An 18291-nucleotide genomic window follows, 5' to 3' on the forward strand; every position below is an offset into this window, starting at 1 on the left:
ACATCTGGGAAGAGGCCCTATTCCATTGAGAAGTATCTGGGCATCCTCTGAGAATGGGCTTGCTCAAGTTATGGTCCTCACTGGGAGAGTGCCGGGCAGTCCCAGTTCCTCAGACTAGAGCCCAGGCAGCCGAGGCTGGGGAGAGGTGGGCCAGAGCTTCCTTCCATGCCTTGGTGCTGTAGGGCTCTGTAGCAAGTCTTCAGATGCCACAGTTTGCTCTTGGAGACTGGTACCTGGGCCCCACCCAGCATCTGGATCCGAGCGGTGGGCGTGGCCCGGGAATCTGCATTGCTGGTGTGCTTCCCCGATGATGACCTGGGAATAGCCCCTGGACTGGACCCCTCACCCTGTTTCTAGGACAGCTGGATCTAGGAGAGCCAGTGTAAGGCAGGATGAACCTCCCTGAAGGCCCGGCCACCCTCCTTCAGTATCTGCCTTTGGCTTTCACATGGCGGCCCCTCTCTTCGGCATGGGCGCATTAGTGGAGAGTCCTTCTGAGACACTTCAGCAACGTCCTTCCTGCTTTAAAGTTAAGCGTTTTGTTGTTTTGAGATGGAGTCTGTACAGCCTGGATCAGACTGAAACTGTGTCGCCAGGCTGTGACAAGACACCATGACCACAGCAACTCTTAAAGGAAAGAACTTAATTCGGGGATTCGGGGGCTTGCTTGCCGGTTCAGAAAGTTAGTCCATTATCATCATCACGGCGGGGAGCGCAGTGGCAAGCACTGTGCTGGTTTACAGCCTTATTCACGGCGGGGGGGGAGCTTTTGAAACCTCCAAGCCTACCCCCAGTGACACACTTCCTCTAACAAGGCCACGCCTCCTCTTACTGGGCCACACCTCCTAATCCTTCACAGTAAACATGTGAGCCTATGGGGGCTGTTCTCACTCAAACCACCATGGTGAGCAACCCTAGTGGGAGAGGTTATAGTCTGTGCCATGGCGACCCAAAGGCACTTTCTGTTCCTAGGCTGACCACGCAGAATAACCGCCATTTAAAGTCCTAGCTTTCCATACCTCCCTCACCAGAGAGAGGGAGGGGAGGCAGGAGAGATGGGGGGGGAGAGAATGAAGGGAGAAGCCGGGATGAAGAGGGAAGGGAGTGGCAAGAAAGGAGAAAGGAAAAGACGCTGGGGGGAGCAGAAACGAGGGCAACAGAGAAACGGAAGGAGGAGACAGTGGTGGGGAGAGTGGGGCTGACCCATGAAGTCACCCAAGTCACTCTGCTTGGTAATCTGCCCTAACCCAGGCTGAGGCTCGCTGCCACCACACCAGGCCCAGGATCTGGCCTAGCCCTGGAATATAAGTGCTGTGGCCTGCAGCCTCGCCTTTGGCTGATGACAAATCTGGAACATCTGAGGTTTTCCAGTGCAGGGGAAAAGCATGTGCGTGCACACAAGCCAGCCTTATCACAAGTTTGGCAGTGCTGTGGGGTGGAAAAACTGCACGTTTGACATGCAGATGTCGTGAAAGTGGTGTCCCAGCCTAGTGGCAACACTTTTCAGGAGCACCCCTACACACACCCTTTGCCTCTAAGCACTTTCAAGGTCAGAGAAAACTCCCTTTCGAGCACTAGCATTTGATGACATGTTTGGTAGAAAGTCAGAACCCCCTATGCACCCCCTGCAAACTGTCCTCTGAGCTCTGCTCACACACAAAATAAGCAAATAATTTTTTTAAAGTCATGCCGGAGAATGGACATGGTGCTTGTCCAGTCCGCAGCCCTGGTCAATCAGAAACGTTGAACACAGCAAATTCACTGCAGTGCCCACCACCTTGGCTGATAATACTGTTTCCCCCATCCCCAAAGGTGTTAGGATGCCTCCACACTTCTTAGAACATCTGTCCACACTCTTCATTTCTACCTAGCTATATTCTGTCTGGCCATTGTCAAAACAGCTTTATTCATCAACCAATGAAAGCAACACATTTGCAGCACACAGAAGGACATCCATTACCACCAATGGTCAGATGGGCCTGGGAACGTTTGGACAAATTCGTATTCACAGAGTTCGCGATGAATGTTTAGGGGTTTGTGTCTGCTGCCCCCTTAGCCTGAAACATTGTTCTTCCTAGACACAGGTTTTTCTCCATTTAGTTAGGTTTAAGTGAATCAAGGAAAGGGCCTTTCTGTCGAACCTAGTGGTTCTCAACCTGTGGGTCACAACCCCCAAAGACTATTGCAAAACCCATATATTTACATTGCATTTCATAACAGTGCAAAATTACAGTTATGAAGTAGCAACAAAATGAGTTTTTTGTTTGTCAAAGCAGAGTTTCTCTGTGTAGGCCTGGCTGTCCTGGAACTTGCTCTGTAGACCAGGCTGGCCTCGAATTCAGAGATCCACCTGCCTCTGCCTTCCGAGTGCTTGGATTAAAGGCGTCTATCACCACCACCAGATACAATGGAAATCATTTTATGGTTGGGAAAACCTCCTCACCTTCTGTCTCCTAAAAGTGCTGTGTTTGTTTTCAAAGCACTAAAGACCCGATATATATTTTGCGCCTGTGTGGGTTTATTGTGTGCCTCTCCCACTAAAACGCAAGCTTGATGAATGTGTGTCTCTCAGTGTCAGTGCCTAGACAAGCACCCAATACACAGCGGAGCTTAGAGGACTATGTGGTGGAAGAGTCTGATTATTGCTGTGTGTCCTTGAGGATCGCAGTGGTTACCAGTGATGGTTGCCCACTACCTCTAGCTCTTTTCCAATGCTGAGTTCACGGCAAGCTTGCACTACTGGCTCTCCTGAATAGGGTGGTCTGTGACTTGTAAATGGATGTGACCAAGACTTTTAAATGCCATTGAGGATCATCAAGGTTTTCTTGATTTCTTTCTAGCACAGGGACTGACCATATTAGATATGGTGTCTGGGATCTGCATGAGTTCCTGTGTGACTCTTGTGCAAGGGCCCTGTCATTCCACATGGGACATGTGGTATGAGCGAGAAAGAAGTCTCCATTGCTTAAATGCAGTGAAATATGGGGCTTATTTGTTACTGCAACATAATGTAACTTGTCCTGACTGGCATACTAATCCTTTGCACATCTGCCAATACCCCCAAAGTTCCCTAAAACCTTCAGAGATTTGGAGCAACATCAAATGCCTCAAAGCCAGACAGAACCAAAGTAACCTCTTCAGAAAACCAGGCCATGCCTGCCCTTTCCTCTTTCTTTCCTGCTAGGGGACTGGAGGGGGGATTGGGAGATAGTCTTGAAATAACTCACTGAAGAGGGGAAACAGAATGTTTTGGGACCACCTCTGAAGTGGCCTCATGTAGGGAGAGATCTTACATACCTGTAGCGCTGGGCATGGTCAGTGCTACAGTACATAAGATCTCTCCCTACAGCCTCACAGACTGTACTCACATTCACCACAATTCCTCCCCTTGGTCAAAAATGAAAAGCAGCATGTTTTCTCTGTTGGAGTGAGTCACAGCTGGGAAAAGCGACCAGCTCTAAGCCAAGATGACCTACTAAGGACAAAAAACCTCCCAGTATATGTTTCAGCAGATGTGGTGAACCTTGCAGCAGTGACCAAGGACATAATAAAAAAAATGCTGCTGCTCAGGCATCCAACACCCAGGTGATGTCCCTCCACAGGAACTAGAGGGGTGTTTTGTCTTCTTCACTTCTTCCCTGGAGAAGGAAGGGAAGGAGGGAGGGAGGGAGGGTAGGAGGGTGGGTGAGTGAAGATGCTCTTTCAGGGTAGGAGGGGACTCGATTGGGAAAGATTGGGGAGGTGAATCCCACACCTACTGAGGTTGGGGGACAGCCACCGCCCTACCCTGACCTCAATGTTTAGTCTCAGGGAGATGAATCTTAAGATAAACTACTTGATAAAGGTTTGGGTGGGTCACATGAAGTTATACTATCTCCACTTCATCTGGCTCCATTCCATTTCCCCATCAGCGCTGGAAGCAGGCACCATTACTCCACCAAATCAGAGCCTCCAGAAAACATAACCAGAGCATCTTCTGGGTAGCCCAACAGCTGGGATGCCTGTACACTGACTGTCCCAGCTGGAAGGCTGCACACCCTACTGTCCCAGCTGAGACCCTACTGTCCCAACCAGCCTCAGTCACACACAGACAACACTGATGCCCACCCACAGGAGCCTTCCCCGTCAGGTCAACCCTAAATGGCACTTGGAAGACCTGGGTGTGGGGAGGACAGAGATGATGGTCGCTGGCAATTATTCATAAATGGTGTTCAGAACTGGCCTAATGCTGCACTTTCTACCAGAACCATGTTACTTACACCACTGTCACCCCGTACTCAAGATGGGTCTCCGTCCTGGCTCTCACCTGGAGCGTAGCACCCGTGAGATGGACAAGTTGCAAACTTTGTGGAGATGGATGCATGACACAGGGTGGAAACAAACAAATATTACACGCAATGCAGGGTTTTACAAGAATCCTGGGAGGTACGTGCAGAAACACTGGAGAGAAGGAATGAGGCTGCAAAGGCAGGTTGTACTTCCCTTTCACACATGCAGAGAAAGTGTCAAGGAACACCCCTGCTGGGTTCTCTCGGTTCCAACCAACCCAACCCAACCCAAAGATCCTGGGGTATGGAACAGAGAAATCCACTTCCTAGAGCAGTAGTTCTGAGTAGACCATCAGAACCTACACTACATGGGAACTTGCTAGAAACACAAAGGTCTCATATCCTAGCCCAGACCCTACTGACACTAGAACTTGGGGTTCAGCCGGCAAACTGTCATTTAACAAGTTCCCTGGGGGTGGCTGGCCTCCAGTCTGAAGCACTGCTGTAGGGAGAGCAGGAGGCAGGTGGAGTAGGAGAGCACTGTGTCCTGCTCGCCGCTGTCCCCACTTTGTAGTACTTCTGTCACTTTTCCCCACTACCCAGGGACCAGTGAATGGAGTGAGGGCCAGAGACCAGGAATTTGCCCTCTGCTACCAACTAGGAAGGGAGGGGACTCTGATTACCACCACCCTGGGGGAGAGGCCTTGGAGCAAGGAAGGCTGGGAATTCCCTGGCCACTGGACTTTTAGGAATTGCCTAAAATTACCTTCAAGGGGAAAAGCGAAAGGGAGGATTCCCCAGCCAGACACTAGGGGGAGACCCATCTCTGGCCTGGAAAGAACCCTGAGGATTAAGGTGTAGATGGATTTATGGACAATTCCAGGTCTGGTTTCAGAATCAACACCCACTGCATACACACACCATACTCCAACCTGAGGATGCTCGGCTCTTTTATAAAGTAGCTGAGTGTGTACAGAGAACCTATGCATTTTCAGTCATGTCTATTTCCCTTGTGACACCGGGTAGCGTATAAGTGTATATAGATCATTGCTATCCGTTATTATTTAATGAATGATACCAAGAAAAAGTGTGTACATGTTCAGTACAGGCATGGTTTTCCCCCAAATATTTCTATCAGTGATTTGTTGAAACTCAAAATGCAGAGTTTTTGGATATGATGTTCTGAGTCTATCCCCAAAGTTGTTTGCTGGTGACTACTATTAATTAAAACAAATCTGTGATTTAAGGGGGAAAGTGTGAGCCCTAAGTCAGAACGACCCCAACTGGAAAGAGCAATGGCGCCTGCATCTACAAAAATAGATTGTAGAGGGCCCCGGGGCCGTTGCCAGCATACGACAGGACACGGGTTCAAAAACCCAAGAGGCCTACAGGCCCACCTGTTCTCTCTCCCTTGAGATGGGGCTGTGGACAGAACCGCTAGTCATTACCACTACTTAATTTTCAAGACCTAGTGCATAAAAAGAATACGCCTGCTCGTTTGTTCAGGAATTAGGTCTTTCAAGATGGTGGCGGCAGAACCTTAAGGAACCTATGGCGCACCCTTGTTGCTGGTGGGAAGCGGACTTCTCCACTCCACTCCCCACCCCCCCACTCAGGTGAACCTTCCACAGCAGGAATAAAGCAGGTGTTTAGGGGATCTGCGTTTCCGCAGCGATTACACCGCAGCTAAGGGGAGGTTTAATTAGGAAGGAAAGCCCCTGCCCTTCCATAGGGCACAGAGAGGTCTCACGATCAACCATCACCAGGGATCACCCAGGATCACCCATCACCCTAACCCCGCTCTTGGGGGGTAGTCAGCCTACGTCGCAGGGGTGCGAAGGGAGAGCCAATCTAGCCCGCTTCCCACGGCCAGCCGGCAGCGTCCGCAGTGCGCCTTCCTGACCCACGCTGGGCTGGGGGGCGGGGAGGGGGCGGCGGCTGAGAGCGGCGGGCCAGCTCCCGCCCCCGGGGCCGCTCCAGGGTTCCCAAGCCCTCCCCTCCCACCTGCGCACCGCCCGGCCGAGGTTTGGGTGACGCCCGGAGGGAACCGGGCAGGGCTAGAGGCGGGGACCCAGAAGTCAGAGCCCACCGCGCCTCGCAAAGCCTCTCTGGCGCCCCGATCTTCACTGCCCAGGTCGCGGGGTCGCCCCTAAAAGCACGCGGCTCAGGCCCGCAGCCACGCGTGTTGCCCTTCCGGCCTCTCCGAGGACCCCGCCCCGCCCCGCCCCGCCCGCGGGCTGCGGGCCCTTTAAAGGCGCGCTCGGCCGGAGCCGCCCCTTCTGTCGGCCAAGCTCCAGAGCTGCGGCCGCCAGCGGGCCTCGACCATGGCGTCCCCGGCCATCGGACAGCGTCCCTACCCGCTTCTCTTAGACCCCGAGCCGCCACGGTATCTGCAGAGCCTGGGTGGCATGGAACCACCGCCGCCCAGCCGGCCACGCCGCTGCATCCCCGCGGCCCTGGTCCCCGCGTCCGGGGCGTCAGAGGGACGCGGCGGCCGGAGGGCTGCCCGGGGAGACCCCGAGCCCACGCCCCGGGACTACCGACCCGCTCGCCCTGTCCGGCCCGGTCTGCAGCAGAGACTGCGGCGGCGGCCCGGGTCGCATCGACCCCGCGACGTGCGGAGCATCTTCGAGCAACCGCAGGATCCCCGCGTCCTAGCCGAGAGAGGCGAGGGGCACCGTTTCGAGGAACTGGCACTGCGGGGCGGCCCGGGCTGGTGTGACCTGTGCGGACGAGAGGTGCTGCGGCAGGCGCTGCGCTGCGCTAGTGAGTGAGGGCAGGGCGGGGCGGGGGAGGCGCGCCGGGTGAGGAAGGGCTGTGAGCCTGGGAGAGGAGACCATAGCCTTTTGTGCCCAACGCGAACTTTAAGAAGGTAACCTTTGGAGACAGCTGCTGTCCATTGCCTGGTAGCCCTGAGTGGCTGCCAGCTAAGCAGGTGTGGTTATGCTCTAAGGTTATGCACCTTCAGACGGTTCCAGCCTTTTCCCCGAAGCATGCAGGCAAGCTTGTTTGCAGGTTGAGATCGATGGTTCGCCACAAGGTCATTCAGTTGTCTTCCACACACCCTCTTCTTCCTTTAGTTGTACATTTTGAGGACTGGGTGGTGATACTGATAGCGAAGTGAGTATTTGACCCGTACTTATTAGAGTTAATGGGGAAGTGGCTTGTTGGTCACCTCTGGCAAAAGCTCAAGCTTTTCCTCTTAGGGGAGCTGTTGGCACGGGAAGCCTGGCTAGGTTTTGAATGGAAACAGGCTGTGAGGTTGGAAGATGCCAAGGTCACCTGCACCTGAGGCCCCTTCTGTCTTCCACACCTGGCTCCCCAGCCCCTTATTCTCTGCTCTACTTCAGTGTTTGGCAGAGTCCTGCCCATTCCTTCTCTTCCCCACCCCCACCCCCGTCGCACCAATCTTCTAGCTCCAAATTACTAAACTCCCTGCTTGGGCATCTCCAGTTGCCAGCCAGGCTTCTCTCAATCCTGACTGAAACACTGGGCACCAGTGTAGAGAGTTTCCGACCGAGGCTGCACTCGAGGCTTACATTACCTCTCTCCAATGGTGAGAATGTGTGTGTTCCTTTACTCTCTGTCCTCCTCAGTAACCCATGCATCTGCTGTCGCGGAGGATGCTCATGTGTTTATGCAGCCACTTTAAACATGTGAAACGCCCAGCACAATGCCAGTCTCCAGCAGTCGTCTGCAAATGGGTTGTGGTCCTAGTCAGATCTTTTGGTAGAACTCCTCCACAGCAGCCTCCCCCGTACTGCATTGCTGGACAGCAGCAGCTAGCCCTGCCACTGTGGCTCTCTCTCAGCTGCTGCCGGGTCTGAGTGGAAGGGGGAGTGGGTACTGTTCTTCCACAGTGAGCACTCCCCGTTCAGGTGTCTGTTCAGGAGAGAGCTGAGCGTTTAGAGTCCTGTGCCTGTGCCGGCTGCTGCACCTTGTAAATGCTTCTAACCTGCTGAAAATCTAGTGCATTACCTTCGGACATGCCGCTGGCGTTTTCTCCCTCCATGTTCCTGGCTGCCTTGCACATGCCACTAACCCTGTACACAGGGAAAGAGGAGGTGCCTTCACTCTCTTGGGTTTACTTATGCTCAAATTCCAGAAGCTGTCTGTGGAAAATATACTTGCTGTAATTCTTGCTTGCATTCAGACTTTGAGGGACCATCCACTCTACACCAAGTTTGTGGTATTCTTCTGGTTAGCATTAATCGTGTGCTGGTGGGCTTCTGTGTGGGGATCTGTGCAGCACTCCATGGCTAAACAAGCAGCTCCGAACCACATTAGAATTGCTTCCCTTGCTCAGTCCCTAAATAGTTTCCAGCAGTTGGAAAGTGGAGAGAGACCACAGGCAAGGCCTCTGAGCTGCAGATTGTTGAGGTTCTTTCGCTTTCTTGGGCTCCTGTGGCCTCGGCATGGCTGGCTTTAAACCAGCCAGAGATGTCTGACCACTACAAAGGCAGGAGAACCAGAGTCAAGAAGCCACCGAAAAGATTCTCTGTTTGTTGTTTTTAATATTTAACTAACTGTGAGTGTTCGGCTGACCAGGAACAAGTTGAGAAATTGTTGGTGTTCAGGCAGACTCAGGCATCTGGTGTCAAGCTGAGGTCGCTCTGGGTCCCCGAGAGAGTTGGTTTGCTTGATTCTCATTTTGAAAAGCCCAGGTCAGAAAAGGAACTTCTAAAAGGTAATCCTGGAACTGGGGAAGTTGGCAAAGCAAGCATGAGGGCCTGAACTTGATCCCCAGAACCCATGTGAAAAAAATAAAGGCAGGCAGGTTTGGTGGCCGGCATGTGCTTGTAATCTCAGTGCTGGGCAGGGGGTGGGAACAGGCAGATTCCTGGGCCTTGCTGGCCAGCCAATCTACCCTACTGCATACACACACACACACACTTCAAATTGGAGCCAAAGTCCTGCCTTTGAATCCCAACTACCACTTAGTCTCTGTGTGACCCCATGAATCCAAGTTGCATTCATTTGTCTTTTAAAAAGTGGGGGTAGTGATCTTATCTACTGCATTATGTTAATGTGAGGGTTCAATGTATTAATCATATACATGTAAGTTAATTATAAAAGTGGTTGGCAGGATACACAATGGACATCTAATTAGATATAATTGTTACTATTGTCTCCTACCACTTCACCCATCTTAATGGTTAGCTGGGGCTCACTGTACCTCCTAAGCCTTGAATACAGTTTTCAAGCTTAGCTTGGCTGTTGAGCTGAAAAGGAGAAGTGGAGAGAAGTCCAGGTATGAAGAGTCCTTCAGAAATGACATCCCTGCCTGGCATCTCAGATGGAAGTCAGCTGTGAGTAAACCACAGTCCCGTGGCTGAGGCTGGTGTACCTGCCTTAGGGGTCTCTTTCCGAGTAGCACTTTCCACCAGCAGAGTGCCATGCCTGGTTTCTGTAAGTGGTGGTTGGAAATGGACGCTTGTCTACACTCTTAAGTCTCAGGGGGCTGTGGGGCTGTGGTCAACATCTTCCTGTTCAGGATGCTGATGCTGGGTGGGAGCCTGGTTGGCAAATGGGCTTTCAATAAGGGAAGCGTTAGAGAATTGCCTTGGCTATCTTAAGTTTAGTCCCATTTCAAGATCTGTAGCAGCGCTGGTTAACACTGGGTTTGCCAAGAGGAGAGTTCAGAGCTAATGCTGACTGTCAGGATTAAGTCTGAGGGCTGCCAAGACTGCTCCTGTGATAAAGTGCTTGTCATGCAAGCCTAAGGACGTGAGTTCAGTCCCCCAGCACTCACATAAAAAGCCTGGCCCTACAGTGCTCACTTGTAGGGGACAAGGGGTAGCTTGCCAACCAGTCAGTCTAGCTGTATTGATAAACTCCAGGCTCAATGAGGGACCCCATCTAAAAAATATGACCTCTGGCTTCCAAACACACCCACAACAAATGTGTAACACAGGCTTACACAAAATCAAATTTGTCAGACGGAGAAGGAAGTCCAATGGGCTTGTTGCAAATACACACAGAGGATAACAGTGGAAGTTGAGAGGTGTCTGGACCCCATTGCTTTGTTGTTTTTGGTGAGGTGGTAATGGTTAGGCACTAGCTCCAGCACTCCCAGAGAAGTCAGCAGCAAATTACCCGGGAATTTCTCCAGCTGCCTCTTGCCCTTTCTTGTGTAGAAGGTACGCACATAAAGATGGCCCTCTGCCATTGTCTCGTTTGAGTGGGTGTGTGAACCATCCTGGGCCAGGGAATGGCCTGGCAGTTGGGGAAACCAAGTCTAATTGTCAGCCAGGGAGGAGAGACTTGGGTGGAAGCTGTTGACACATGGGTGCCCAGGTTGGCTCCAGGAAAGGGTCTCTTGGAAAGGTTAGTTGTTCAGAGCCGTGAGTATAAGGTGATTAAAATGATGGGCTTGGAAAAAAAAAAGGGTCTCCCGGGCTTAGCCCCCTCCCTAATCTCCTCCTCCAGTGGTAGACTCTGATTACAGAGTGAGGACCTCATGTTTGCTGCCAGATGCCTAGGGAGGGGCTCCGTGACATTACTCATGAGAGCTGTGAGGGTGCTTGTGTGGTTTCTCTAGTTACTGTTGCTGTATTAATGGCTCGGTTTAATTCTACCCTCTATGGGATTGGAGCCGCCCAGGCGGCGTCTCACTGATTCTACTAGGGGCTCTTTGCAACAAGACTAGGACCCTGACCTTGGCCACCAACCCCTAGGACCCTGACCTTGGCCACCAACCCCATCCCCACCCCGCTGTGACAGACAAGGTCCCCATAGGAAGCATCCTGGCAAGTGCCCTTTGTTGTGCTGGTGGTCCCTGTGCTTACTCTGGGCACTGGGGGGCTGTTTGTGCTGGGATTTATAGCTTGTGTTTTCCTTAGTTTGGACCCATATTTTGTTTAGGAAGCTGGGAGAATTGGGCACGAAAAATGATGTTTTTGTTGTTAAAGATGACCAGGAAACACCCAGTTTTCTCTCCCGGCTCTGATTAAAGTCTTAGGAAAGGCCTTTTTGGCGTGTGTGTTAAAAGACAGGGAAGGGGCAGCAGTGGTACTCTGTGCCCTGCAGTCTCACATCCCTAGTTTTCCTTTCTTCTCTTCCCATTTTCTCAAAGGATGAAAGTGAAGGGATTAAATGTGGGCCAATTCCAGCCCCCATCCATCAGAGCATGGGATTTTATGATTATGGAGTATGGGGGCTTGAATTCCAGGTATAGTCAAAAATGATTAATGCCACTTGTCTACAGCCTAATTAGACTTGGTAATGAATGTGTGCGTGTGTTTGTCTGCCGAAGCTGCGAGTTATTAGATGGCAGGGAATTGATGAGGTCTGGGGCTGGGATCTTTCCCTTTCTCCAAGCTCACTCTTGACTCAGCCAGTGCCAAGCTTGGCAGGAAAGCCCTGAGTGGCAAGGAAAACAGCCTCAGCCAGCCCGAAGGATTGTGCCTGGCTGGTAGAGTGAATCCCATCCCAGGGAGTCTGCCCTGGTCAGGCTCGGGTCGGGCCAGCGGAGGTCTGGGAACGCACGCAGGACAGTTCACATGCCACACTGAAGAGCCTCATTTCCAGGCTTGCTGCCACACTCACCCCAAAATAACCTCATGAGACTGGAATGCGGGGTGTTTCTGCCATGCATTCACCTGCCTGGGGCTTTCTTGGCCAACCTGCTTACAGGGACCTCTCAGCTAGAGCTCATTGTGACAGGCCCTCAAGGCTTTGAGGTCATCTTAGGCCCTCAACCATGTTTCCCCACTTTGGACCCAGTGCCCAGCACCGCTGTCATATGCAGGCACCAGGCATGGCAAGGGGGCATGTGTGTCCTACCCCCTCCCAGGGGTCTCTCTGGTTCTCCGTACTCACCCCTCAGTTTCCCATAGAGGGCGGCTGCTTGCTTCTCTTGCCCTGCCTGGGGTATTATTAAGGCTGGTGATGGACCTGTAAACCCTTCCTGTTCGCATTCCAGAGATGGCGGGGCCAGTGTTCCTTGGAGGGTGAGTAGTTGTGGATGTGCAAGGCGTGTAAACACCCTGGCCCTTCTGTTCTTGTTCCTGGATTTAGTCAGTGCCAGGTGCCTCTTCCCAGCTGACAGATCCTGGTCTGTGTGACTGCAGGCTGCCTCTGCCCTCCCTGAGGTCTGAGCCTCCCGCAGGGGTCTGTTTCAGCCACTGGGTCAGGAAGTGCTGGCGGCAGCTGACTCTGCAAAGGCTAGCCCTGGCTGAGGAGATGGTTTTGTATTTAGTCATATTCGGGTTTTTTCCAGGCTTGCTGGCAAGCTTCTCTCCCCATGTTCTCATTAGGAGCTCAAGGTTGAGAGGGGAGCACAGCCAGACTTGGGACTTTGGGGAGAAGAGGAAGAGGCGAGGCGATGATGTTTGGTTCGGTGCAGGCTACTTTTCCTGGGGGCACTGGGTTAGTGGAATAAAGTCTGTGCTGGGAGTAGTCCTGTGAACCTCACCCCAAGGTCAAGGATTTCTTACACAGAACCCTACCAGCCTATGATAGGTGGATCTTCTCTGACACACACACTATGCTGAGGAGACATGGGCAGGACCTGGTGAACCTCAAGACCCTCTTTGTGGTGTGTTCACTGGCTGAAGTGGCCAACATGTCTGTGCTGGGCCTGTTCTAGCCTGCTGTGGTTCCTGAAGTAGAGGAAGTTCATGAGACACTTCCACTGGGAAATCTGAAGTTGTATCTTCTTACACTTTAGTGAGGGGGAAGAAGAGAGTGCATTGAGGTGCCTCTCGGGACCATGGCACATACTCGGTGTGGAATTATGGATTGTGACTGAGGGATCTGGGTGACCACGTGTTCTCTTCAGGATGTTCCTGCCTGTATCCATGCCTTGACTCAGGAAGAGCACAAGGTGGCATTGCACGGAGGGCTTGTCAGAGGGTGGTGATCAGTATTTAGACGATGCCTTCCTATGTGTCATTGGACAGGTGTATGGTGGCTAAGTATGACACTCGCCTGTGATCTTAAGAGGCTAGGTCATATTTTCTCTTTGGCAGAAGACCTCTGTGCCATTTTCTGCCACCCCAGACTCCGTTTTCTGAATAGATGCATTTCCAGGTCTTCATGACTGTTGGCTGGAGAAAAATGAAAGCTTGGGGCTGGAGAGATGACTCAGTATGTAAAGTACATGCTCTGCTAGCATGATCAGAGTGAATCCCTAGAGCCACATAAAAAGCTGGGCATGGGGGCACACATTTGTGAAGAAAAGGGAATGAAAACTGATCTTACAGGGAGAGACCTTGATAAAACAGGCTCATAAAAGGCAGGTCTAAAAGTAGAACTCTGTTGTTTGTGGTTTTTCAAAAAGTCTTTCAAAGGGTTGGGGAGACAAGACCTTGAATTAGATGGATCCTTACCACTGAGACAGTGACACTGCCATGCACACCCAGAAGTCAAGAGCCCTGTGAAAGGACAGCTTAGATCTTTTCAGGGTTGTCTGCTGCATGCTGGCCCTGGGACAATGTCATCACTGAATTTGCTGAACTGTGATGTATGTTGTTCTGTGAACCCGTGAAAATGGAAATAAATACTCACCTGTCATAGAGACAGTGGCTGAGAAGTTCAGAACGGAGAGGACTTGAACCGCACTTGGCTATGTCTGAAGCGTTTTTGTGTTCAGCCTGCATTGGGCCCTGCATTCTGTTGTGAGGTGGACAGGACTGAGACCTAACTGTGGCGGTCACAGATGAAGAGTGGATTCTATAGGATGATCCAGAATCTAACTCTGCCTTCTGAACAAGCATCATTGGCCACATAGTTTATTAAGTTTCCCTAAGTCTTTTTGTCAGTGAATGCTCAAGTGTCCAAAACACTATTACTAGCAATAGCTACAGGGGGTTAAAAAAAAGGAGGGTGAACCATGTGCAAGCTGCAGTTCCCATCAGTGCCTGGCAGTTGAGTTGGCTGTACACAGCCTGCCTTCCCTTTCAGTTTCTAAGCTGGTCTTTATCAAGTGCAAATCCTAAGATCTGTAAATCCCGGAGTAGAAGAAATGTGTGTCTTTCCACTCTCAGCACACCTGTGGAGATAGGTGTGTTCATGGAGTGCATGTGAACATACATAGACATGTGTGTGTGGGGTGGGTATGAACACACATAGACATGTGTGTGGGGTGGGTATGAACACACATAGACATGTGTGTGGGGTGGGTATGAACACACATAGACATGTGTGTGGGGTGAGTATGAACACACATAGACATGTGTGTGGGGTGGATATGAACACACATAGACATGGGCATGGGGTGAGTATGAACACACATAGACATGGGCATGGGGTGAGTATGAACACACATAGACATGGGCGTGGGGTGAGTATGAACACACATAGACATGTGTGTGGGGTGGGTATGAACACACATAGACATGTGTGTGGGGTGGGTATGAACACACATAGACATGTATGTGGAGGTGGGTATAGACACACATAGGCACGTGTGTGGGATAGATATTGACATGCAGCCACATTTTTGGTGTGTTGTAACTGTCAGAGTTCATGACACAGACCAGCCAACACCAAAGTGAGATTAAGCAAACAGAATCCTAGGGGAGACAGCCGAGGCAGAGGAGGGCTGGATAAAGACTGGAAAGTCAACCAGGTCTGCGATGCAGACTTCTGGCTTGAACCCCAGGCAGCGGGTCTGCTGCCTGCTTTCCTCATTCACTTAGACATGTTTTCCATCCAAGAAGAGGCTGGAGGTTTGGTGGTTTCTGTTGTAATAATTATGTCCTCTCTCCAACAGTGGAAAGTATTAAAAAGTCAGAAAGTTTAGCCACAGATCCCTGCTGTAACTGGAGAGCTCAGGGTGCTCCCATGGAATGTCCGCACTAGTGAGGAGTGTTTTGAAAGCAATGACTTTTTATGTAAGTAGGTGTTTGAGGGGTGGCTGTCTCCTACCCCAAACCGTAAGACAGCGAAGGCTGTTGCTTCAGTTCTGCTCACCCTTGGCTGGACTGTCTTTTCAGCACTGAGAGATCCTCAGCCCAAGCCTGGACATCAAGGGCAGCAAGCGGTCGTCATGGACAACCCCCTGCTACAGGTGGTGTACCTCCGGGCTGTAGAGTCCCATCCCAAAGGATCAGAGATGAAGATTCTAGAGTGCACCACTTGTGTGGGCCCCAGATTTCATCCTGAACACCGAAACCAGTAAAACAAAACCCTCAGACAAAACAAAACTCTGTGCTGAGAAAAGAGAAGTGAAGCCGGCCCATCCTAGCGCCAAGTGGGAAGGACGGCCCCTGTTATGCATATTAAAACTTTCCCAGCCTCGGGTGCCCTTCTTTCCTAGGGCAGTCTTGGGAATGCTGTCCTCACCTCTGCTGGTCTAAGCCAGTTCCTAGACGCTCTGGGCAGGGGCTCAGAGCACCAGAGGGCCTCAGCACCACCTCTTACTTGACAGTTCCAAGTGTCATCTCAGAGCTTGGACTCACAGTCCTTTTCTGGTACAGAGGCTGCTTGATGAGCTAACAGGCCACGAACACAGACTAGGGAAACCCCAGTCTTCCTGAGGAAATGTATGAGAGAAAAGGTCAGCATCCAGGCCTGAGGAAGATGGCCCTCCACGTGTCATATTAGAGGAAGTCTTAGTACACACCATCCCAATACTGGCTCTGGCTAAACTCCCCAGTTGTTTCCAAGATAGCTCTTAAAACAGTTTCCCAAACATCACCAAGAGTCACCTCTCTTTTCAGCTGTATAGAATGATTTTTGCCCACACGTGACGGATATATTTAGCCCCTTCCACATATCTGTGTACAGCAGCACTCGATGGTATCTCAGGACAGCAAAAGGGCGGCCCTTCCCCACAAGCTGAAGCCCTGACAGGCGCTGGATTTAAGGAGCCCCAACTGAAGGGGTGCTTATTGCATGCTGTGCTTTCCTTTTAAGGATGGAGGAAGACACATTGTCCTGAAAATATATAAAATTGTTGAATTTTGTGCGTTCTTCCTCAAGTCATACAAAAATGACAAAAGAACAGAATGAGGCAGGCTTCAGGAGAGAGAACACAGACTCCCAGACCAAAACACAAAATGAGCATAAGACCATGAGGAGACATAAGACAAGGATTGTTTGTTTGTTCTAGCCAACTAGCTCAAAATCTGTGAAACAAAAATTCTTGGAGTTAATAAAGATTAACTTCAGAACCCATGAATGCTCCTCAAATATTCTACTGCTGAGCCACACTCCTCCTGGCCCCTGTGAGACAGGATCTTGCTTAATCGCCCAGGCTGGCCTTCAACTTGGGTCCTCCTGCCCCAGCCCTGAGTAGCTGGGATTACAGGCATGCGGCATCGTGTTTCTCTGTTAAATGACGATTTGCAACTACGTGCTGCCATCACTTCTGTACCAAGTATGGAGACACCAGGACATGAGGGTTGGACTTCCGTGAGGAAGGTAGGTTCACAGTCAATGTTTCTCCTTTGAGTGGGTCAGAGATATGGCCTTTGGCCTATGGTATTCTGTTTGACTTTGGGGGAGTTAGAGCACAAAGAGGTTGAGCAGGACTTGATGGCTGCTTGGAACTCTGTAGGGGACATCTGGAGTCCAGTGCCTGCCACCAGGACTAGCACAAGGTGACCACAACGATTCTACCAGTTTTCTGAAGTTCGTGTTCTCTGACTGTCTGACAAGTCCTCTTTCACTGGATCCAGCTGGGGAGGCCTGAGGGTGGGTCCGGTGGCCTTCCCAGAAGGCTGCTGCCACCCTGCTACCAGCTCCTGGCTTGGCCTGGACAGCAAGCAGGGTCTTCAGACACTCTTCCGTGAGGCTGGCTACTTTGGGGTCAGAGTCAGGGATAGCCTGTCAACCCCATTTTTAGGCCAAGGAGACATTTCTATCCTTAAATGGGAGACCATTATTTTCTCCTTTGTTCCCCACCCCCTGTAGCCCACAGGATCACATCTTTCTGCCTGTCTTCCCAGGTCTCTGGTCTAAGATAAATGGTCTGACCTCCTCAAAGCCGCATGGCTCTCTCACAGCCCCCTCGCCGCTCTGCTGAGTGATATGAATTCAGCAATATGAATTAGCTTTGGGTTGTCCCTCAGGAGCCCGATATTCAGCTGGTAAAGCATTATTAACCCACCACCCCCAAAGCAATCCATTAATGAGCTCCCAGGCTGGGCACGTGGTGTGAGGTAACGGATGACTTTGGTCGTTGGTTGGAACTTTGAAGACATTGATTTTTCAGACTCACAGGCATGAGTGAGAAGTGAGGCTGGAGCAGACTTTCCTGCAGCCTGTTTGGTGGGGGCACTTTTATCTTATCTAGCTAAAAGCCCAGGAATAGAAAGTTTTCCATTGGAGGAGGTGGCAGGGACAGGATCTCGGCAGAGGAGGAGGAGGAGACATCCATGAGGTCTCAGGTACCTATTCTGGTCACAGGAAGCCTAGAGCTCTCCACAGGGCCAGTGACTCCCTCTCTTGGCGCCGTCCCTTGACGCCAGACCTAGAGAAGAGCTATTGATCGGCAGACATCTTAGAATGAGGGAGGGCCCAGACGAGGAGGTGGTGGCTGCCTGCTTCAGCACAGTGGCTGTGTGTCTCCAGCGGCTCTTCCAAAGGCTCCCGAGGAGCCCGGAGCTGTCAGAAAAGCTCCATACCCCACAGAGGCTCTGCGGCAAAGCCCTGGCTCATGGTAGGTCTTTGCCCCCATGTCTGGAGATGCTCCAGTCCAGAGGGAAATGGCTATTCGGGTTCCCAGGTCTCTACCCAGTGGCTTTTCTCATGGGAAAGGAATGTGGTACCTCCGAGGGCTTCTGTCTTCCATTCTGCCTATCTTGTAGCTTGTAGGGCACCAGACTTAGTGAAGCCCAGTGAAGACCTGGTAGTAACAGTGGTTCCTGGGCAGAGCTCCCCACCAGGAGCACAGTTAGTGAAAGTACCAGTGGCGTGCAGGGCTGGAAGCTGCCCAGGGGAACCTTCTGGGAGAAGCCTTCCCTCAGGCAGTGACTGGTCCCTACTTTCCTTCCCTGATCACAAATTAGTTGAGAATAGTCCTTAGCTGGGAAACGACAGCGGGCAGAGGGAGGAGTGGATGGCAGAGGAGCAG

General features: G+C 51.5%; 1 protein-coding gene across 1 annotated transcript in view; it reads left to right on the plus strand.

The window, feature by feature from the left end:
• Positions 1-6534: 6534 nt before the first annotated feature.
• Rassf5 (Ras association domain family member 5) overlaps positions 6535-18291 on the plus strand; it is a 61118-nt gene continuing 49361 nt past the window's right edge. The window contains exon 1 of the mRNA XM_005079853.4: positions 6535-7034. Within this exon, the coding sequence (XP_005079910.1) occupies positions 6593-7034 (442 nt within the window). The 5' untranslated portion in view covers positions 6535-6592. The remainder of the gene's footprint in view (positions 7035-18291) is intronic.

Source organism: Mesocricetus auratus, unplaced genomic scaffold, assembly GCF_017639785.1.
Source record: "Mesocricetus auratus isolate SY011 unplaced genomic scaffold, BCM_Maur_2.0 Super-Scaffold_100676, whole genome shotgun sequence".
Classification (NCBI taxonomy): domain Eukaryota; kingdom Metazoa; phylum Chordata; class Mammalia; order Rodentia; family Cricetidae; genus Mesocricetus; species Mesocricetus auratus.